General features: G+C 45.3%; 1 protein-coding gene across 3 annotated transcripts in view; it reads right to left on the minus strand.

The window, feature by feature from the left end:
* Nucleotides 1–226: 226 nt before the first annotated feature.
* The window catches only part of FRMD1 (FERM domain containing 1), a 69,880-nt gene continuing 50,761 nt past the window's right edge, over nt 227–19,345 (minus strand). For all 3 annotated transcript variants that reach the window (XM_075924662.2, XM_006122927.3, XM_075924664.2), the window contains 7 exons: nt 15,935–16,000; nt 15,665–15,733; nt 15,299–15,473; nt 8,038–8,373; nt 7,801–7,905; nt 6,168–6,247; nt 227–4,207 (listed from right to left, as the gene is read on the minus strand). In XM_075924662.2, the coding sequence (XP_075780777.2) occupies nt 3,920–4,207; nt 6,168–6,247; nt 7,801–7,905; nt 8,038–8,373; nt 15,299–15,473; nt 15,665–15,733; nt 15,935–16,000 (1,119 nt within the window). In that variant the 3' untranslated portion in view covers nt 227–3,919. The remainder of the gene's footprint in view (nt 4,208–6,167; nt 6,248–7,800; nt 7,906–8,037; nt 8,374–15,298; nt 15,474–15,664; nt 15,734–15,934; nt 16,001–19,345) is intronic.

Genomic DNA, 19,345 nt, shown 5'->3' on the forward strand with positions numbered 1-19,345 from the left:
AGAGAGACTCAGAAATGTAGAAGTAGAAGGGACCTCAAGAAATCAAACCCAAACCCCCTCCAGCCGGAGGCAGAACCCAAGTAAACCTTGACAGTCTCTAACAGGGTTACCCGTTACCTGTTAACATCCCTAATACATACAGTGCAGAAATCCTCATCTGTGAAAACATTTCTTCAACCCAATGTTATTTACATCTACACTGTAAATAGCAGTGACTACATTCAAGTTTATTTTTCTACACATCCTTTATTACAAGTGTACATATTTTATATATTTACCTTTAAAAACAAACAGATTCCTTTCATGGAAAGGAGAAACTTTTGCCATTACAATAGAGTGACTTATACCAGGATTATATTATAGCAGTACAAACATCGGCAGCAGGTTCCATATCAGATAAAATGGTTATTTTTACACCCTACTACAACTAATACAAATAAAATAGAACTTTTAGATTTAAAGACAAAAGTACATTACTCAAAACAGTTTCACGTGAATTAAAAAAGATTGCATAATAGATATTCACAGTGTTTGTAAAATATAGGGCAAGTCACTCAATCTAGACAAAAATGGGTTCTCCCTCTCATATGCATATATCAGTATCAATATGAGCTGCATGTACCAACAGCAGAAGACTGCCCAAAGTTTCAAGAATTATCTTTCGGCAACAACTACAAATAAATAAATATATACATACATACACATACAACCAACAATTGTATGCAAAGGATACACATGCAAGAACTACTTTTAGGCACTGGTATTCCATCTCATTTGTAAATCAGACACAAAAACTTAGCTGATTAAAATATGGCAACAGTAACCTAAAAATTAGAGATTTCACATCTTGCGAGAAGTGTGTGGCAGCATGATACTGGACCGAATCCACTTCCCCCAGCTCATTTTACTAGCTATTCAATAGGTCTCTAATGGTTGCAACCGTCTTGCACACTGGGGCTGGATTTAGCTGGTAACGTACAAGTTAAACATTCTATTGTTGTCTAGATCAAAAATAAAAATAAGCAAAGTATGATGTAGGGGGTTCTGCACTTTGCTTTGGGTAGTCAAAGTACGTACATGAATTTGGCATCATACAAATTATTCCAAATTACAACAATAGCAGCAATACCAGTTGAATAAAACTGGGTTAGAAGTGACTGATAGTGTGTATTAGTGTGTATCAGCCTATCAAAAATACATACTGGGGTCAGTACTGTATCTCAGCAGATGCAGTCAATGATGTTACATTAGTGGGTGCAGGATCTGACCCAGAGATACAAAGCTGAGAAAGAGAAACCTCTAACAGTCAAGTTCTACAGTTCTTGAATTCAAGAAGATTCCCAATAACTTCATAGGGAGTTTGGCTCCATTGAGGACTAAACCAAGATAAGAAGATCCAGACAGACTTACCAGTAAACCATGAAGATTCTCAGACAGCCAGACAGAGCTAGTACATTATACTTTTATGCATGCACTCAAGCCACCACCAGCTCAAATACATTCTAAACGTTTTCTGACAATGAAGCCAAAAAGCTTAAGTTTCTTGATAATGAAAATGTGTTGAGTCACAGAACAACATATTGGGAGCATGTTATATGGCTGCTTTTCTGCATCTTATGTTTAAGACTGCTTCCTTCCTAAGATAACTAAGGCTACGTCTACACTGCAGCAGTTTTTGGAAGAGTAAATGCAAATGGAGCGCTGACTTCCAAATCTTGTGCTCTCATTTGCATATTCACTTCAGATCCTTTTCACAGAAGAGGTTTGTACGATAAAAAGCCCTGTGTAGATGGGGCCATGTGTCAGAAAAACCCCATTTTGCACAAGATCCCTTATTCCTCAAAAAATGATGTTTACTGGATCTTGCACAAAACGGGGTTTTTTCTGACAAATGGCCCCTTCTACACAGGGCTTTTTATCGGAAGAGAATATGCAAACGGAGCTCTCATTTGCATTTCCTCTTCCGAAAAAACTGCCACAGTGTAGACGTAGCCAGAGAGGGTACAAACTACCAATAAGTCAAGAGTAATTTTTGGTGATTTGTTTCTTAAATAATCTAAGTGACAGAAAAATGAAGACAATACCAAGAACCCTTGCCTCATCTAAACCAAGTTAAGTGCCATCTAAAGAAATGTGAACTGGAATTTTCAACAAAGCAACACTTCATGTATCTGCTTATCTGAGATGTACCAATCTGCATGGAAACCTTGTACCATAACTAAGATCATGGGGTTTCTAGCTTAGTTATTTTAATAGTTCACTTGGAATGCAACTGTATAATGGACTGCTGCCTAAGATGGAAATATAATGCAGTTTTCCACCTGGCCTTTTAAGAGGAAGATGCACATGATCCTAGCCCAACAAACCGCCTTTCAAAAAGGCAATGACAATTTTCACTGTGGCTGGCTGCAGTTTGTATGGATTCAACTATTTTCAACACTTTAGTGCAGCAAGATTGATACTGTTCTTTAAGTCAGCAAAATGACATTTTACATTCAGTGCGCTGTATTTCCTAAAAGAATTATTCTTTGCTGAGGGGTTATAACAAATCACCTCTCCCCATCTGCCAGGATGCAGCTGGGCAATAAGATTATAGGTAATTGTGTCACTCCCCTATGTACTGCAGATGAGGAAACAACTTAGCATCACTTTTGTGAATAAAGGAGGAAAACATCCATCTCTAGATGCAATATGAACCTTTTTTTAAAAATCAGAGCACCAGCACATGTATCTAACAGAACACTGGCACAGCTCCATAGCACTCAAAAAAACCCAAATCCACAGACTGTCTTTGGGACAGGAACTGCAACATACATCAGATGTTTTACAGTCTCATCTTGCACCATTTGAAGGCTCCAATCAAAATCAAACCTGGGCATCATCACTAGTAACTTCTCTAGCCATCCCATAAATATGCTTCCTCATGTTCAGCTTCCAAAACTCAAGAGGGTAAATTCATATGGAATTGAGTTTAAAAAAAAAGTGCTATCATTCAAGTAGGTTGCACAACTTGTGTCACTTTTCCTGAAAAGCCAATCAATTGGCACTTTCGTAATGACTCCCTCAAAAGCCAAACAGGTGGAAGCAACAGATTCATCCTGTTATTTTCTGAATAATGAAAAAATTATCAGTAGGGGAGGTTTGTGGCCAGCAGCTCCCACTTTGTTGCTCTAAAAATGCAGTTTATAAAAATAGCAGTAAAATTTAGTGATACACTTAGGTGATGGTGGAGGGGGAAATCTAGAAACAAACTCACAATGAGGTAGATCCTGCTCCTAGCAAAGCCAATAACAAAGCATCCATTGATTGCAAAGGGAGCAGGACAGGGTTCTAGAGCTGCAGAAAGTCCATCCCCATTGTTCATCAGCTAAAATACGTTCTACAAAAAAACCTGACAGTTAACAGTGGTGCCTCAGAGTGAGTTTAAAGGGACCCACATACCAGATTAGTGTTAACATTATGGACAAAAGAGGTCAAGAAGTAGGCAGTTTAAAAAAAAAAAAAAAAAAAAAAAAAAAGAGAGGGACCCCCCCCCCCGGCCCCAAAGCAATGTGGAATCTGCCTTTCCTTTCAGGTAAATCAATTCAGATGTGCTCTCTGTACTATTAACTTATTAGGTGTTTGATCCAATCATCCACTGGCATTTAAAACAAATAAGCTTGTCTATTCTATTGGGGAAGTTCACTTTAACCATGCGCTGGGTGGAGGACAGATATTCCAATGCCAGTATTTCTCTTTTTAAAGTGCTGCCCTGTAGTAGACTTGTCAGGTTTGCTGAGCTGTGGCACGACTAACGAATCTTAGTAGGATACAAAAATCATTTATCAATCACCTGCAAAAACAAAAGCTATGTATTAATGAGGTATATATAGTAGCTTTTATAGTAGTCGTCTCTTGGTTTAGTTGCTTGCCAACCTGGCTACACCACAAACTCCTCTGGCAGCTGGTCCTCTCCCAAAAGATCCAGAGACAGGCAGTTCATGGATCTCTTTCCATAGAGCGCAGACTTGGTTTTGCAGTCTGCTGTTGAGTAAACACAGCCATAGCTGGCCAGCTTATCATCCAGGGCACAACCAAACGTGTAGCTATGGGAAGTGTCTGAAGAAAGTGTAGAGCTTATCGGTGGATGCTGATGCTTGTACAGGCGAATGTCATCCAAACTCTGGCTGTGCTGGTCTGCGCAGCTCCTGCCTTTAGGCTGTCTCACCTGCCAGTTCAGCAAGATACAGATGAGTAAAGCCCTGAGCTGAAGCATGTCACTTCCATAGGCTCAAGTATGCTTGTTACTAAAGCTCATCAGAATTTTCTTCTAATTATCCCACACAGTTTTTTGCAGAGCACTGTCTTCATGAAGAAGCCATGAACCATGCATGATAAAACTGTGAATTCACTTAACTGTCCATTTCACCCAGATTGGGGTCTCTGCACACTGTCTGCAGTGTCAAGTGCAATGAATGGAGCATCTGACAGCCAGAAAGCCTGGTCAAAGTGACACTTCCTGGCCAAACTGGGGTAGACAGCCTCTGGCTATGTATAAAGAACAAGCACTAGAAAACATTGGCATGCATTTAAAAATCTGTTAAAAGAAAGACTGAGAAACCAACTAAAATTTGATGAGTTTTGTGCTTAATTAAAAAAAATGTCAAGTACAACTAATTGACATATGGGGGGAGGGGGAAGTGAACCAGTAGTAATTTTAAAAGGCAGGAATTCGTTTTACACAAGCAACAGTGACCTGGCCTTTACTGAGAAGTTACTGACCAACCATGGCTCTTGATCGTTATTCCTTATATTGATTTTAAGATTAAATTCTAGAAACAGAGCATTCACACACAGATATTTACCTTACCAATGCAGACAGGAAAACGTTGTCCCCAAAATAGAAATTTTTATATATAAATTTTCACAGAGTTTAAAAAGCACTCTGCCTTGGCTCAACTCTTCTGCCTTCCCCAACACTGCCATCCGAGAAGAGTTTAAACTAACACAGAGTGCTTTTGAAAATCCTATTACTAATGCAGTTATTCAGTTACACAGCCTCATATAATTAAAAAAAACCCACAACCAAAAGGCGCAAACTAACTATTCACTGTATATGCTGGTAAAAGAATAAGCTATCAGATCTCTTGAAAATGTTACCTGACCTATATTTAAAATCAGAACTATCTTTATAAAACTGCTAAGGTGTCTGAGCCAAAACAGATGGAATATTATTAGCAGAAAGCACTGTTTACGTGTGTGATCAGAGAGAGACTAATGTAAAACCAGCATCTCTAAATCGAGATGTATGCTCCCTGTGTATCTGCCGCACCTCTATTCAACTCAATAAAAAAAAATTCTGCTGTTTGCCTTGCAGAGCCAACAATTTTGGAAGAATAAACTAGATTCTATTCTAGTCTCGTGGATCATTGAAATAGTCTGTTAAATGGCAACTAAAGATTATTTATCACTGCATACATGTCCAGTAAGAAGCAGAAAGATCCCGGATTGATTTAAGAGAGATCACGGAAATGTTTGCAGTTGAGGGTTTATAAATAAATAAATAAATAAATAAACAAACAAACAAACTGACTATAGCCACACTTTGAAATATAAAAAGGCTTAGAGAATTTTTAAATTTAAGAGGTTTATCAGAGGACAAGACAGTATTGCTTAAGACACAGTATGTGCTTTTGCCATATATAGTTTCCTTCTCTCAGAGGCTTGGGGAAAAGCCAATGTAGACAGAAAAGTTCAAGCAAACAAGCAGCACAACAAAAGAGGAATAATTACAGATAGAGCAAAACCAGTCCCTCAGCTCTGAAACTCTTCCAACTTCAGGCGTGGAGAGGAAATTGAGTTTGCATCTCAAATCCAAAAATTACCCAAACGGTTTTGGCTCTGCTTCAGACCCAAAATTCTAAGTGGCTTATTTCCTCTTTGGAAGTCTAAATCAAAGGAGGACAGCTTGCAAGATTTCAGTCTTATTCACCCCAAACCTCATTCTAATTTGGATACAAATGCTGCCTTCTCATCCCACCTCTAGTAGTAATTGCTAGCCAACTTCTGGTCTCACTTATGCCATTATAAATCAGAGTAATATCTCTGGCTTGATTTATAGTTGTGTAAATGAGAGCAGAATTTAGCCCAATATCCACAGTCAGACCCATCTGTCTGTCTCCTCTCACCTGATGAAGCGATTCCACACTTTGGCCTCTCATTTGTATCAGTGTGACTTGTACCACAGGGAGAGGCTTTTTCTTAAGAGCTGCAGAGGAAGAAACTGAAATTCAGATTATAGATTCACACTGACATGTTTACAACAGTTCATGTGAAAAGGCAATTTACAATACTTCTCTTCAGACTGCTACAATGTCCAACTAGTACCATACCCTGCACCTTCCAAATTCATTTGAACGACACTCACAGATGTCACTTCAGTCACTAGTGCTCATGTGTCTTCCAGCCTCAGGAGTGAGGCCAAAAGTTTAGATTAGAAAAGCGATATAACGGCACTATCAGGGCTATTTCACACTCCAGTTTCACATACACATAAATCTTACCCAGTTTTAATGCTTAAAATGGGACACGGATTCAGAGATCTATGGACCAGAAGAGACCATTATGATCATCTGAGGCCCTGAGTAACAGACCATAAAACCTCACGAAGCCCAATATCTTGTGCCTTTTCAGCTTGTTGTAACAGACATAAGTTAATCCCTTTGCTGGAGCGGGTTACGTAAGTTTTCAGAGTAACATACAAAAGATGTACCGTATATACTCGAGTATAAGTCGACCCGAATATAAGCCGAGGCACCTAATTTTACCCCAAAAAACTGGGAAAAAGTATTGACTCGAGTATAAGCCTAGGGTAGGAAATGAGGCAGCTACTGGTAAATGTAAAAAATGAAGATAGATACCGGGTCTAGCCCCGGAAGTCGGGGCGAAAGCTGCTCCGGTGCCCCTGGTCTGCTGGAGACCGTCTCCAGCAGACATGGGGCACCGGGCGGGTTCCCGCGCTTCTGAGGCTTTGCCAGAGCAAAGCCTCAGAGGCGCGGGACCCCCGCGGCTGTGGCTTCAGTCCGGGAGCCTGTGGTCTGCTGGGGACGGTCCCCAGCAGACCACAGGCACCCAGATTGAAGTGGCAGCAGCGGCGGTTCCCCGCGCCTGAGGCTTTGCTCTGGGAACCGCCGCTGCTGCCGCTTCAATCTGGGAGCCTGTGGTCTGCTGGGGACCGTCCCCAGCAGACCACAGGCTCCCGGACTGAAGCCGCAGCCGCGGGGGGTCCCGCGCCTCTGAGGCTTTGCCAGAGCAAAGCCTCAGAGGCGCGGGGAACCACCGCTGCTGCCGCTTCAATCTGGGTGCCTGTGGTCTGCTGGGGACCGTCCCCAGCAGACCACAGGCTCCCGGACTGAAGCCGCAGCCGCGGGGGGGTCCCGCGCCTCTGAGGCTTTGCCCGCCTCAGTTCTCTGACTCGAGTATAAGCCGAGGGGGGCATTTTTCAGCACAAAAACTGTGCTGAAAAACTCGGCTTATACTCGAGTATATACGGTACATAAACCAATTAAAATAATCTCAGATGGGTGGGGGGGAAAGGGGGGGGAAGAGACTATTAAGGAGGACAGACAATATAGCATGCTTGCATTTCACTTCAAGACAACCTGGCTTCCAAAGTGACAAATGAATTGTTAAACAGAGGAAGCCAATTCCCAACCCTCCTGCTCTGAATTCCTTCCCGATGATTCTGCGCTTGCCACACCTCTGCGAAGCCACATGCAACCTTAAGGGGAGCCTGGAAAAATTGCAGAAAAGCCATCTCACCTTGACAACAAAGTGCATCTAAAGCAAGAGGACTGGCACACTCTCCTTCAGCTGCCTCCTCCAACTGGTTTCTCTCTACAGGGTCATCCACAGCCAGCTCAACTTCTGAAAGAGAGAAGGGTTGTTAATGTCACATCTCTACTCTCGCAAATCATTTGGGGCTCTGTTACCTCCTCCTTTCTATGACAACAGCATGAGACCAGGGATATTAACCACTAGATGCTCCCCATTTCTTACCGTCATCCTGAGAGTCCTCTTCAACTCTCCCTTTACCACCACTGTCAATGCCTGAGCTGCCACAGCTAACAGTTGAGCTACAAGACTTCTCCTTCCGGTGAACTCGCTCGATACTGAAAGGCTCATCCACTGACATCTCCACTGACATCCTGTGCCTCGAATCAGCTTCAATGCCAGATGTGTGAGAGCTACCGTGGCTCCCAGTTGACTGGCGAGATAGTCGATTGACTCTCTGGCTGCCCCCACTGCTTCCACTGCCATGGGAGTGCTTATCCGAGGGGTCAAGGTCCATCTCCAGAGTGTCACTGATGTAGGACTCCCGGTAACGCTTCTTCTCTACAGAGAGGGGAAAGGCATCAATTGGATACACAAGAAATTAAATCCAAACAGAGGTCCTGTAAGCCATCAATTCTCTTCACTGTGCTTCCTGCTGTGGAGGAAAAAAAAAAAAAAAAAAACACACCACTTTAAGGAAGGGGGCGGGACCCTCAAGAAGGGAGACTGTCCTGAGTCTTTGGGACTAGGGTCTGTTGCGGTCTCAGCACACTGAATAGGGAAGGGCCCATAACCTGAAAGAAATGGGGGTAGGAGAGTGGATGCAACTGTAGGGGCATAAAGGAATTGTGCCCATGTAGTAGGCAGAAGACAATGTGATGCTATGTCCCCACTGGGAACATATTTTAATTGGGCCTCTCCTCAAGTTTCAATAGCAAGCCTTGGGATCACTTGGTCAAGAGCTAGGGAGATGCTTTGTGCTCTACAGACAGACCAGTCCCAGGGCCAGCATTAAGCAGAAAACAGGACCAAATCCCCTTCTTTTAGACCCTTTCCAACAGGGCTGAAAAGTTAATGGTTCTCCTCAGCCAAAGATCCCTCCCATGTACATCAGCTCCTACATCAATCCACAGAATAGATGGTGGGACAGGAGGAAGGGATGAGTCTGCAACACCATGGTGTGCGACAGACTCCTTGGCAAAGGATCCCCTCACCTTTGCAAACATCGGACATCCAACATGACCTGCAAGATAGCTATTAAAAAACAAACAAACACGCAACAACTAAGGTATCTATAGAAACCTGCAACCTGTCAAGACCGATACTCATTGCTGGTTTATGGTTAATGCTGAAGGAATTACATTTCTATAGTGCATGTCTACTTTAGGACCTGGGAGTAAAAGTTAGTCACCAGGGAATAATAGGTCTCATGATGGCCCATTCAGACAGGAAAGAGGTGTCCCCCACCCCTGGTTAGGCAATAAGCAATGCGATGCTCAACTGATTGGCCTTGCTCCAAGACATTCAAAGGAAAGCCAATGGAGACAGACCAGAGACCCTTCCTCTGAGTAAAGACAAAAACCTGCTTCAGTGTAACAGAGAATTGAGGCACTGTGAATCCATGCTCTGAAGAAAACTGAATCCCAATTCCTATGACACCAGCCAGCTCCACAACCTACTTCACTAGATAAGGGGGGGGGGGGGGGGGGGGTTTGCACTGCAAGTTATCATTTGTTTCCCACCACACTCTTGTTTCTAGTAAAAACCTCTATTTTCAGCAGTGTTGGGGCTGGGAATCACAGGGCAATGCTTCAAAGGTGTTCGAAGACTAAGGTGCACCTATTGTTAACTTGCAAGGCAAAAACAGAGATGACATAGCCCAGAGGAGAGGGCTTGAGTGGCTGACACACCAAGCACTCTATACTTACACACTATCAATCATCTTTGTAGAAAATATGCTGGGAGAGGTATCGTTGAGTGTGTCTGGATCAAGATTGTTATGCTCGTCTATAAAGGGTGATGTTGCGATGGGCATTTGCTACAGACCACCTGACCAGGAAGACGAAGTAAATGAGGTGTTCTTCAGATAACTAAAAGAAGTTTGCAGATCAAAGGCTCTGGTTCTCATGGGGGATTTCAATCAGCCTGGCATCTGCTGAGAGCAATACAGCAATGCACAATCCAGGAAGTTTTGGGGAGTTTTGAGGGCAACTTCCTGGTGCATATGCTGGTCCTCTTACCTGCTGCTCACACTCAGGGTTGAGATGGCTGAGTTTAGGATCTTGACAAAAGGAATAAAAGGAAAGCAACAGAATACAGACAGGAAAGCAAAATGACTCCCTCAGGGAACCAAGGAGCAGAATCCACCAGGAAGCCAATATAAAGAGGAAAGAAGTCCAAGAAAACTGGCTGTATTTTATAGAAGCCTTATTAAGGGTGCAGGAACAAACCATCCCAATGTGCAAAAAGAATAGCAGATAAGCCATGCTGGTCACCTGCCATAACAGAGATCTTCAAGTGAGCTTAAACACAAAAAGGAAGCTCACGGGAAATGGAAAGGTGGACAGATGTTGAGAGCAGAGAATAAAAACAATTGCTTGAGCATGCATGGGTGTAATCAGGAAGGCCAAAGTGCAACTGAAGTTGTAGCTAGAAAAGGATGTAAAGAACCACACGAAGGGTTTCTACAGGTAAGATAGCAATAAGGTGGTGGTCAGGGAAGTGTGGGACCTTTACTAAATGGGGAAGGCCACCTAGTGACAGATTATGATGTGGAAAAAGCTCAAGTACTCAATGCTTTTTGGGGGGGGGGGGGGGGGAGAGAGGTGTCTCTGTCTTCAACGGCAAAGTCAGCTCCTACGCTGCTGCACTGGGCAGCACAGGAAGAGGAGGAGGTGGCAAGTCTTCAGTGGAGAAAACAGGTGAAGAAAAGTTGGACATGCACAAGACCATGGGGCCAGAACTAATACAACTAAGGGTGCTGAGAAAGTTGGCTGATGGGATTTCAGAGCCACTGGCCATTGTTCGGAGAAGGTCCCCAAAGACTGGAAAAAGGCAAATGTAGTGTCCATCTTCAAAGAGGGCAAAGGAGGAGGATACAGGGAACTAAAGACTGGTCCACCTCACCTCAGTCCCTGGCGGGGGGGGGGGGCGGGGGGGGGGAGGGGGGAGAGAAATCATGGAACAGGTCCTCAAGGACTTGGAGGACAGGAAGGTGATCAGGAACAGTCAACGTGAATCACGAAGGTCAAGTCATGTCTGATCAACCTGACTGCCTTCTATGATGATGTAATTGGCTCTGTGGCTAATGGGAAAGCAGTGGAAGTATTCTTGCCAGCAAATTAAAGAATGGCCTGAATGAATGGACTGTAAGGTGAATAGAAAGCTGGACTGTCAGTCAAGCTCAACGAGTAGAAATCAATAGTAGGGATGCAGTTTAATCGATTAACAGTTACTGGTTAAACTCTGCCCTGCAGGTGCATGCTGGCTCCCGACTACTGGCCCCGCTCCTGGGGAGATGGCAGCCCCATGCTGTGACTTACAGTACAAGCCAGCTCCCAGCATACATTGGCTCCCAGCTGCTGGCCCTGAACTGTGGACTCTGCAGTATAAGGCTTATAATTCAGAGCCTGCAGTGTGGAGTATCTGGCTCCCCAGGAGCTATGGACACTGCACATCCCACCCAGCCACACACCCCCACACCCCACCTGTTAACCACAACTGGTAAGCCTTAACCATTAAGTGTCAGGTTTACCAGTTAATTATTCATATCCCTAAACTGGCAGCCGGTATCAAGCAAAGTATCCCATGAGTCAGTCCTGGGACCAGTTTTGTTGAACATCAAAAATTATATGACTCATGGGGTAGTTTGTACCCTCAGCAAGTTCATAGATGACAAAGCTGGGGGGGGGGGGGGGGGGAGGTAGATATGTGGGAAAAGGTTGCCTAGGGAAGGGATAGAATCTCCATCCTTAGAGGTTTTTAAAAGTCCGGTGTTACAAAGCCCTGGCTACAATTTTTAGCTGAGGATAGTCCTGCTGCAAGCAGAGGGTTGGACTAGGTGTCCTCCTGAGGTCTCTTCCAACCCTAATCTTCGATTATGTGGTAATAACTCACTGGTCAATAATATTCTCCCATGATGTATGTGTGCTCCGTTTAAGAGTGATGACATATGCTGGAATGATTAGGTTTTACCCAGATGTGCCAGGGGGCTGGTAAACTGGTCTGGAAGCAACTCCCAGGTGGGGAAAAAACACAGCTCCTTCATCTATTACAAAGTACTGTGAAAAAAGGAGAACGTGCTCATCTACTGCATTTAACAGATCAGTTAAGCCAGGGGTGGGGAACCTCAGGCCCAGAGTCCAGATGTGGCTCCCAAGGCTCAGGGACCCAGCACCCACTGCGGGGCTGGAGTGCACAAAATCTACTAGGTTGGACCCTTCTAGACTCTGGCGTATGAAGGGAACGTGGGGAGGGTGTCTCCTCCTCAGGGGCCACGTCAGTGGGTGTTTGATTAATTTTTTTGGTTTCTCACTTGCATGTGGCCCTCAACTAATTATTCTATGGGTCAGTGGCCCCCCCGACTCAAAAAAGGTTCCCCACTCCTGTGGTAAGCTAAGAAAGGCAAACTTCTAATAAGTGGGAAAGAAGGCAGCATAGCACCTGCACCCAGCAGGACAAAAAAAAAAAACAGGTTTGGGTTTTCCTTTCCCAAGAATCCATTTAAAAGATTTACTGTTTACAGCAGGCTGAACCCCAAGCGATAAGCAACTGAACCAACTGACTATGTACCATTACTGGATTATTAAAAAGTGTACCAGCAAGGTCTTTTCTGAAAGCTAAGAACATGCTGGTGAATAACATTGTCAAACCTATGCAATGATACTATATGCAAAAATTTGGATTCTTAATAGTTGTGGACACATTTAAAAAACAGGGAGAAAGGTGCCTTCTCTCCTGTCTGGGGGAGGAGGCCTATTTACCATCTGCTTCCTACATTAAGGAGGAGGTGACCAGAAGCAATGGGAGCTCCATTTACACAGAAGTCAGCAGGAGAAAGGGAAGCCCACAGGAAGGGAAAAACAGCATGAGGTCATCCCACCTCTTGAAACAAATTTGTTGAGCTTTGGAAGAGATAAGAACAGAAAGAAGCCCATCGTCTGAACCCATCACATGACAGACTAGGGAACAGCGCTCTTGTGAGCTGAGAAAGATGGATCCTTCAACTAAGGATGGTTGAAGTCTCTGGGAAATAAATATGGGTTAGAAAAAAAAAAAAGGCCTGGCTACAGTAAGTTTAAGAACCTTTAGATGTGTGCTTTTCTCTTTCTAGTGAGGTGTCCTTTAAAACTGTTTCTTTGACTTGGCATCTCTCTACACAGTGGTTTTCAAAGTGGGGTTGCAGATCCGTGATGCTTTGTGTATGTAAGTGTCCACAGCCACGGAACCTCAGTTCTGTGGCTGTGGATACTACTTGCTGACTGAATATCCCAGTCTGGCTGGTACAGTAGCGAGGCACTGACAGACACCCTGACTTGTAGGGCAAATGGGGACAAACTCTCACTGGTCTGGACTTTCCTCCCCTTCCCCCCACCAGACTGTCACGGTGGCTAAAATAGTGATGTTAAGAAGCAGACACCCAACTAGGTCTAGGCAAGGCTCCCTCATGTAGGAGACAGGAAACAGCAGTGGATTCACGCTGTGCTCCCCCTCTCCTGGAGACAAGGGTCAGCTGGCACATTTTAGGGCAACCTCAGGGCTGCTGTGAGCTATGACCAAGCCACTATGCAATCAGTTCCAAATCAGGAAGTCTCAACCATCTTTCCCAGTGCCTCCCCATGCCTCTACCTATTGTATTTAGAGAGCCCACCCCCTCATCACCAGTATCTGCACACTTTACAAACATCCTTACAACAGACAGATGGCATGTACTTCCCTCTATTTTTCAGGTGAGGAACAGTAGCACCAGGAGATTAAGTGACAGGGGATACTGTGTGCAGCTAGGAACTGGACCAAGCACTGACGGTGACTGCTCAGCTAACTGGCTTCAAGTCCCCATGCAGATTTCATTTCCTGGGCCATGCAGATTTCATCTCCCTACCCCAAAGTTAGAAAGTCAGACAGCAAAACAACTCAACTAAAAAGAATGGAAAAAAAGAGCACATGTGGCCCATACCCCCCCAGTCTCAGGTTGGGACTCAGCAAATGCTAAAGCCAGCTCTAATCCACCTTCCTTCCAAGGATTTGTGGAGTCTGGCACAGTATGGGAACAATACACCACAAAGCTGTGTTTCATTTAAGCCAGCCTCTTTAGTGATTCACTGCTAAACCCTCTATGCGCTTGCATATTTCGTTCCTTTTACTGGTTAGACCCTCCCCACCCCTACCCAACCCATCTTTCTTCTTCTGCACACCCCTATACCCTATAGGCATGCTGGTCACTTCAAACCTGTCACTAGTGATCAGCGCTGTATAACGCTGCACTTATTGCATAACTGATTAGTGGAAGAAAGAGGAAAGCAAACTCAAAAAGTAAGAAGGAAGGCTGTGGCAGAAAAAGGGAACCTGAATCAGACAGACGACCAAGTAAGTATCTGGGTTGCTCCCATTTTTTACAAGCAGGCACACTTGAAATGAATTGACTTAGTGCATTGCTTGTAAGGAAAACTAATGTCCTTAATGTAGATGTTAAATTGCACCCAAAAATAACTATGTCCCTGCTCTACCTATTATGTGAAAGGATATAGTCTTCTCCACATTATTGTTGAACTTAGTCCAATGCCCACAGCTCTAGATATCACACAGCTTTCCTACGGACTAAAATCAGGTGACAGTACTCTCCCCCCACATTGTTCTACTCTCACGTTCACAAGTTTGTGTTGGAGAGTTCAACTGTCAAGATACATAATGGGAATCATAAGCATCCACCAAGTTTGCCATCCCGGAGCAAAGGCCAGCTGTGGCCTTAGTGCCTGGGGGGGAAAAGGTCAAGTGAGTTGAAAGAATGAGCAAGAATCACTGGCTTTAGGAAAGGAGGAAATCTCCCCTTGTTTTCTGAACACAGTCACTAGTGAGAGAAAACCCAAGTCACGCAGTGGGAGACATAACCATGGTATGCTAACCAATAGGAACAAACCTGACCCTTCCCCACTTCCTCATCTTCATTTTCAGAAAAAACTAATACAGCTGGTCCCTGAGTTGCGAACAGTTGACTTACAACCATTCGCAGTTACGACCAAAGCGGTCATAAATGGCAGACCCCGAGTTACGAACACAATCTGTGCTTACGAACAGCATGGTCGCGTGTAACTCAATGGGGTCCAACTTCCAAACAAACCGAGTTACGACCAATTGCTTGGTCCGTAACCAGTTCGTAAGTCAGAGAGAAGCTGTAAATAAGCCGCTATTAAGTAACCGTACCAAGCCCACCTGCCTGCCTTCCTTGCCCTTTCCCCTCCCGCAAATGAGTCTGCTCCCCATCTCGTACCTTCTACCTCCTCCAGCTTTTGGATCTGCTTCAGCACTGGCTGGACGTTGAGAAAGAGTCGGTGGCTGTTGCTCAGGAGCTGCAGCAAGTGTCGTGACCGGAATGGGCAACCCGTATAGTACACCAGCTTCCGGGCAGAGGGCAAACCATCTGGTTGGATTTCAAACTTTTTCCCCTGGGTAAACACAAGGAGACATCCCAGAGCAGAGAAAAAGAGGCATGTTTGTTGTCACTGGCAAAGATCTGAGTTTATTTACATGGAGCATCACAGCAAGCTTGGCACAGAAATGCAGGCAAGCCAACAACTTTAGCAGGTTCTAGGCTGCCTGCCTACCAGACAGATGATTCATATTCTGCTACACTCACCAGGAACGCAAGTTTCCCAATGTGTGACCAGGGGAAGTCATAGAGCAGCTGGCGGACATGGTTCACCTCCTGCAACATATCAAACACAAGATGATACAAGGTCTAGCAGATATAAGGAGGACTGGGGATGTGCGGGGGAAGGGATGTGCAAGGAATTCACACACAATCAAGAATGTGAAATACATAGTCTGGCAATCATGAAGTAGAGGGGAATGGTGAGGGCTAGGTGGCATTAGTGGTACACTAAAAATCTCTCATTTCTATTGTTACCTGATAGATGTGAATTCCTTTAAGGGTGAGACCCAGGACAACTGTTGGGCGATCTTCCTTCTTATCCTACAAGAACATAAAGGTCTGGGGTCAAGGAGCACGCACGCATGCAGATCCCCTCTGACTTGGGTAGGTCCTATAACAGAGCCACACCAAGGCTATCCTAACTCAGCATGTCATTGTCATTAGCACTTCACATCTCCCCTTCCCATTTTGGGGGAGTGGGGGTCCATTCTTTGCTGAACTAAATATCACACTTGTGCAGTTCTTCAGGGGTGTCTTAAGTGTTCAGTAGGTGGTGAAATGCTCAATACAACCTGCAGCCACCGAAACAGAATACCAGTGTGTTACTGAATTTAGCACACTGCCATTTATACAAGTGTTATTTGTAACTAACTGCCCCTTACTTTAATTTGCTTTTACTGCTATTCCCAGTACTCTTCCCCCCATCTGAACAGGTTGTTTCAATCTCTGTGCTGTGATTTGGTCCACTTGTCCCACTTTTTTGCCAAGAAAGAAGTGTTCCCACCAGTTACCGTGCTGTTACTGTAGGTGCAGTTCAGCAGCAGGTGTTAACAAATCCGCATAGGTGGAAAGACTTAGGGTTAATGTTGGTTGATGCAGCTTTGGGTCTAGCTTTTTAGCATTCTCTCTGATCTCAGGATAGACTATAGCATAGTTTTATACTTACATCTTTTAACGGATTAGGATTATGACCCTGTGCTGCCCCTTGATGGGCATGTGCTGCATTACTGACAGTTATGTTAACAAGTACAGGTTGGACCTTTCAGGTCCGGCACCCTCAGGACCTAACCGGTGCCAGACCAGGGGAGGTCATATCTGGCCCCCCTTGCTACCAGCCCCTAACCCAGGACCAGACACTCCCCACTCCCACCGCCAGCATCACAGCCCTACCGATCCCACTCCCTTACCTCCCCCCCCCCGCTACGCCAGGCAGCCCAGCTGCCAGCCCTCTACTGGGACTCTGGAACTACTGTGGTACAGAACATCAGTTGCCGAACCAGGGAGTCCCCATTTAGAGGTTCAAATGGTAGGAGAGGAGTTTGAGTGACCTTGTTTTGGGTTTTATTTGGGGGCTACAGACAGACAGTGCGTGGGGCACAGAGATGGGAGAGAGAGACCATGGTGGTGGGTGGGTGTGGTCATGACCAGGGCCAGCTTTAGGAAGTGTGGGGGCCAATTCAAACAGTTTTGGCAGGGCCCCACCACCACCCAGGATTTTGTGTGTGTGTGGGTGTGGTGTGTGTGTGTGTGGGACACACACACACACACCACACACAAGTTTCGGTACCTTGCACCATATATTATAAATATCAAGTTGGTTAAGCTGTTACACGAGAGACTTAGGTAAGCAACTGCTGTGGAGCCTAAGCAATTAATCAAAGCCTGTTCCCCCACAGAAGCCAAATTTGGCCTGGTGTTACGTATCTATCTGGACTGACAAGGTTTAGGGCCAAACCATGTATTTGAAAGTTAAAGGCAAACAAGCAGCAACTGCAACGAACTCACCCTATCCCAGAATAAAGATAGAAATGTCCCATACACAAAAGGGGTATACTTTACAGAATAGGAGATGGCGGTGGGTGCCTGTGACCTACAATCCCTTGGCTAATTGAAAGCCTTAGGAGAGGATCAGCAGGGAGATCCCTCCAAGCAATGATCTTGCAATTGATGCCTGCGACCTACAGAGACGTGTCTACATCTGCTGCAGGGAGACACCTCTGCCTGCCTCCATCCCTCTCCCCCAGAGTCTACAGCCCCATTGCAAAGCAGGGGAGGGGAAGGAAAGAGGCTGAAGCCCATCCAATGGGACTGAAGCAGTCATGAGCAAGCCTTGCCCAGGAGTCATGCTCCTGTCCATTGCTGGTGCAGTGTTGCTTTAGGCACGCTGAAATGCAGTCACCTCTAGGGTGGGCTAGACAGCTGTTTAACACCTGCACAAGGTTTCAGGCAGGGGGCAGTGCGGGCTGCCTTCCTGCAGAGCCCCCATCAGAACTACCGTGCCCTCCTGGCTTAGGAAAATAAACAGGAGGATTGGAAGTTAACCTGCCCAGTCTCACATCCCCTAAGCAGGGAATGAGCCATCTACATTAGGCCCCAGCTGGAGTATCAGGTCTAGTTCTGGGTGCCACATTTCAGGAAATGTGGAGAAACAAATGATGAAAGATCTAGAGAACATGAGATATGAGGCAAGGCTGAAGGAATTGGCCTTGTTTACCTTGGAAAAGAGAAGACTGAAAAGGGACACGAGAGCAGCTTTCAAGTATTTAAAAGAGTATCATACGGAGAAGGAAGAAAAATTGTTCTGCTTGGCCTCTAAGGTTAGGATGAGAAGCAATGAGCTTAAGTTGCTGCAAGGGAGGTTTAGGTTGGACATTAGGAAAAAATTCCTGCCTGTCAGGGTGGTTAAACACTGGAATAAATTGCCTAGTGAGATTGTGGAATCTCCATCACTGGAGATATTTAAGACCAGGTTAGACAGACACCTGTCAGGGATGAGCTAGGGCAACTCAACTTTGGAAACCCCAGGGGCCACACTGATACTTACAGAGCATGCTGAGGGCCTCAACTTAAGTGTGGTTGCATAGGCAAGCAAACTTATACAAATAGCTTCTCTCACACTGACAGGCATGAATACAAAGATTAAGGCAAGACTACTCAACACACAGGCCCTATTTAAGTCAGTTCTGCTGATAGTAATAAAATGCAATATTTACCTGATTTCTACCCATGTGACAGCACTTTTCATGAGCAATGACAATCCAAGAATTTAGCTACTAAAACACATATCAACAGAAGATCATTACACTGACTACTTTTTTGTTTTGGCTCCCACTCACCGGCCTCGTCTTGATCCCCACATAAACCCAAAATGCACTGCAGGGTGCAAACAAAGTGGCCGTGGGCAGCATATCAAGTTAATAAATATTTTATAAACCTCTACCTTTTCTCTCTGCTGCCATGTCTCCTCCCCGAGTGCCTGCTGCCCCCCCAACCCCTCATCCTCCTCTGCTGTCCAGACTCCCGCCCTTCTCACTGCCCTCTGCCCTCCTGAGACCTGCCCCCCTCCACCAGCCCTTCTCTCCCCCATGCCCACTCCTCCAGTAGCCCCACTCTGATCATGTGAGCTACCCCTCCCCATCCCCTCTTCTAACACCTCCTTTTACACACCTGCCCTGCCTCTCTCCTCTGGTGCTGGTCCCTCCCCTGCAGGTGTCTGCCCTTCTGCTTAACCCCAGAATCCCCTGGCACCTGCACCTTCCCTTACCCCTGCACCCTCCTGGTGCCTCCTCCTTCCCTCACTGCCCCTGCCCCCTTTTTCCCTGATGCCCACCCCCTCACCACTCTCTGCCCCCATTCCCCTCACACCCCTGTGCCCTCACACATGCC

Source organism: Pelodiscus sinensis, chromosome 3 (assembly GCF_052426305.1).
Source record: "Pelodiscus sinensis isolate ZL-2025 chromosome 3, ASM5242630v1, whole genome shotgun sequence".
NCBI lineage: Eukaryota > Metazoa > Chordata > Testudines > Trionychidae > Pelodiscus > Pelodiscus sinensis.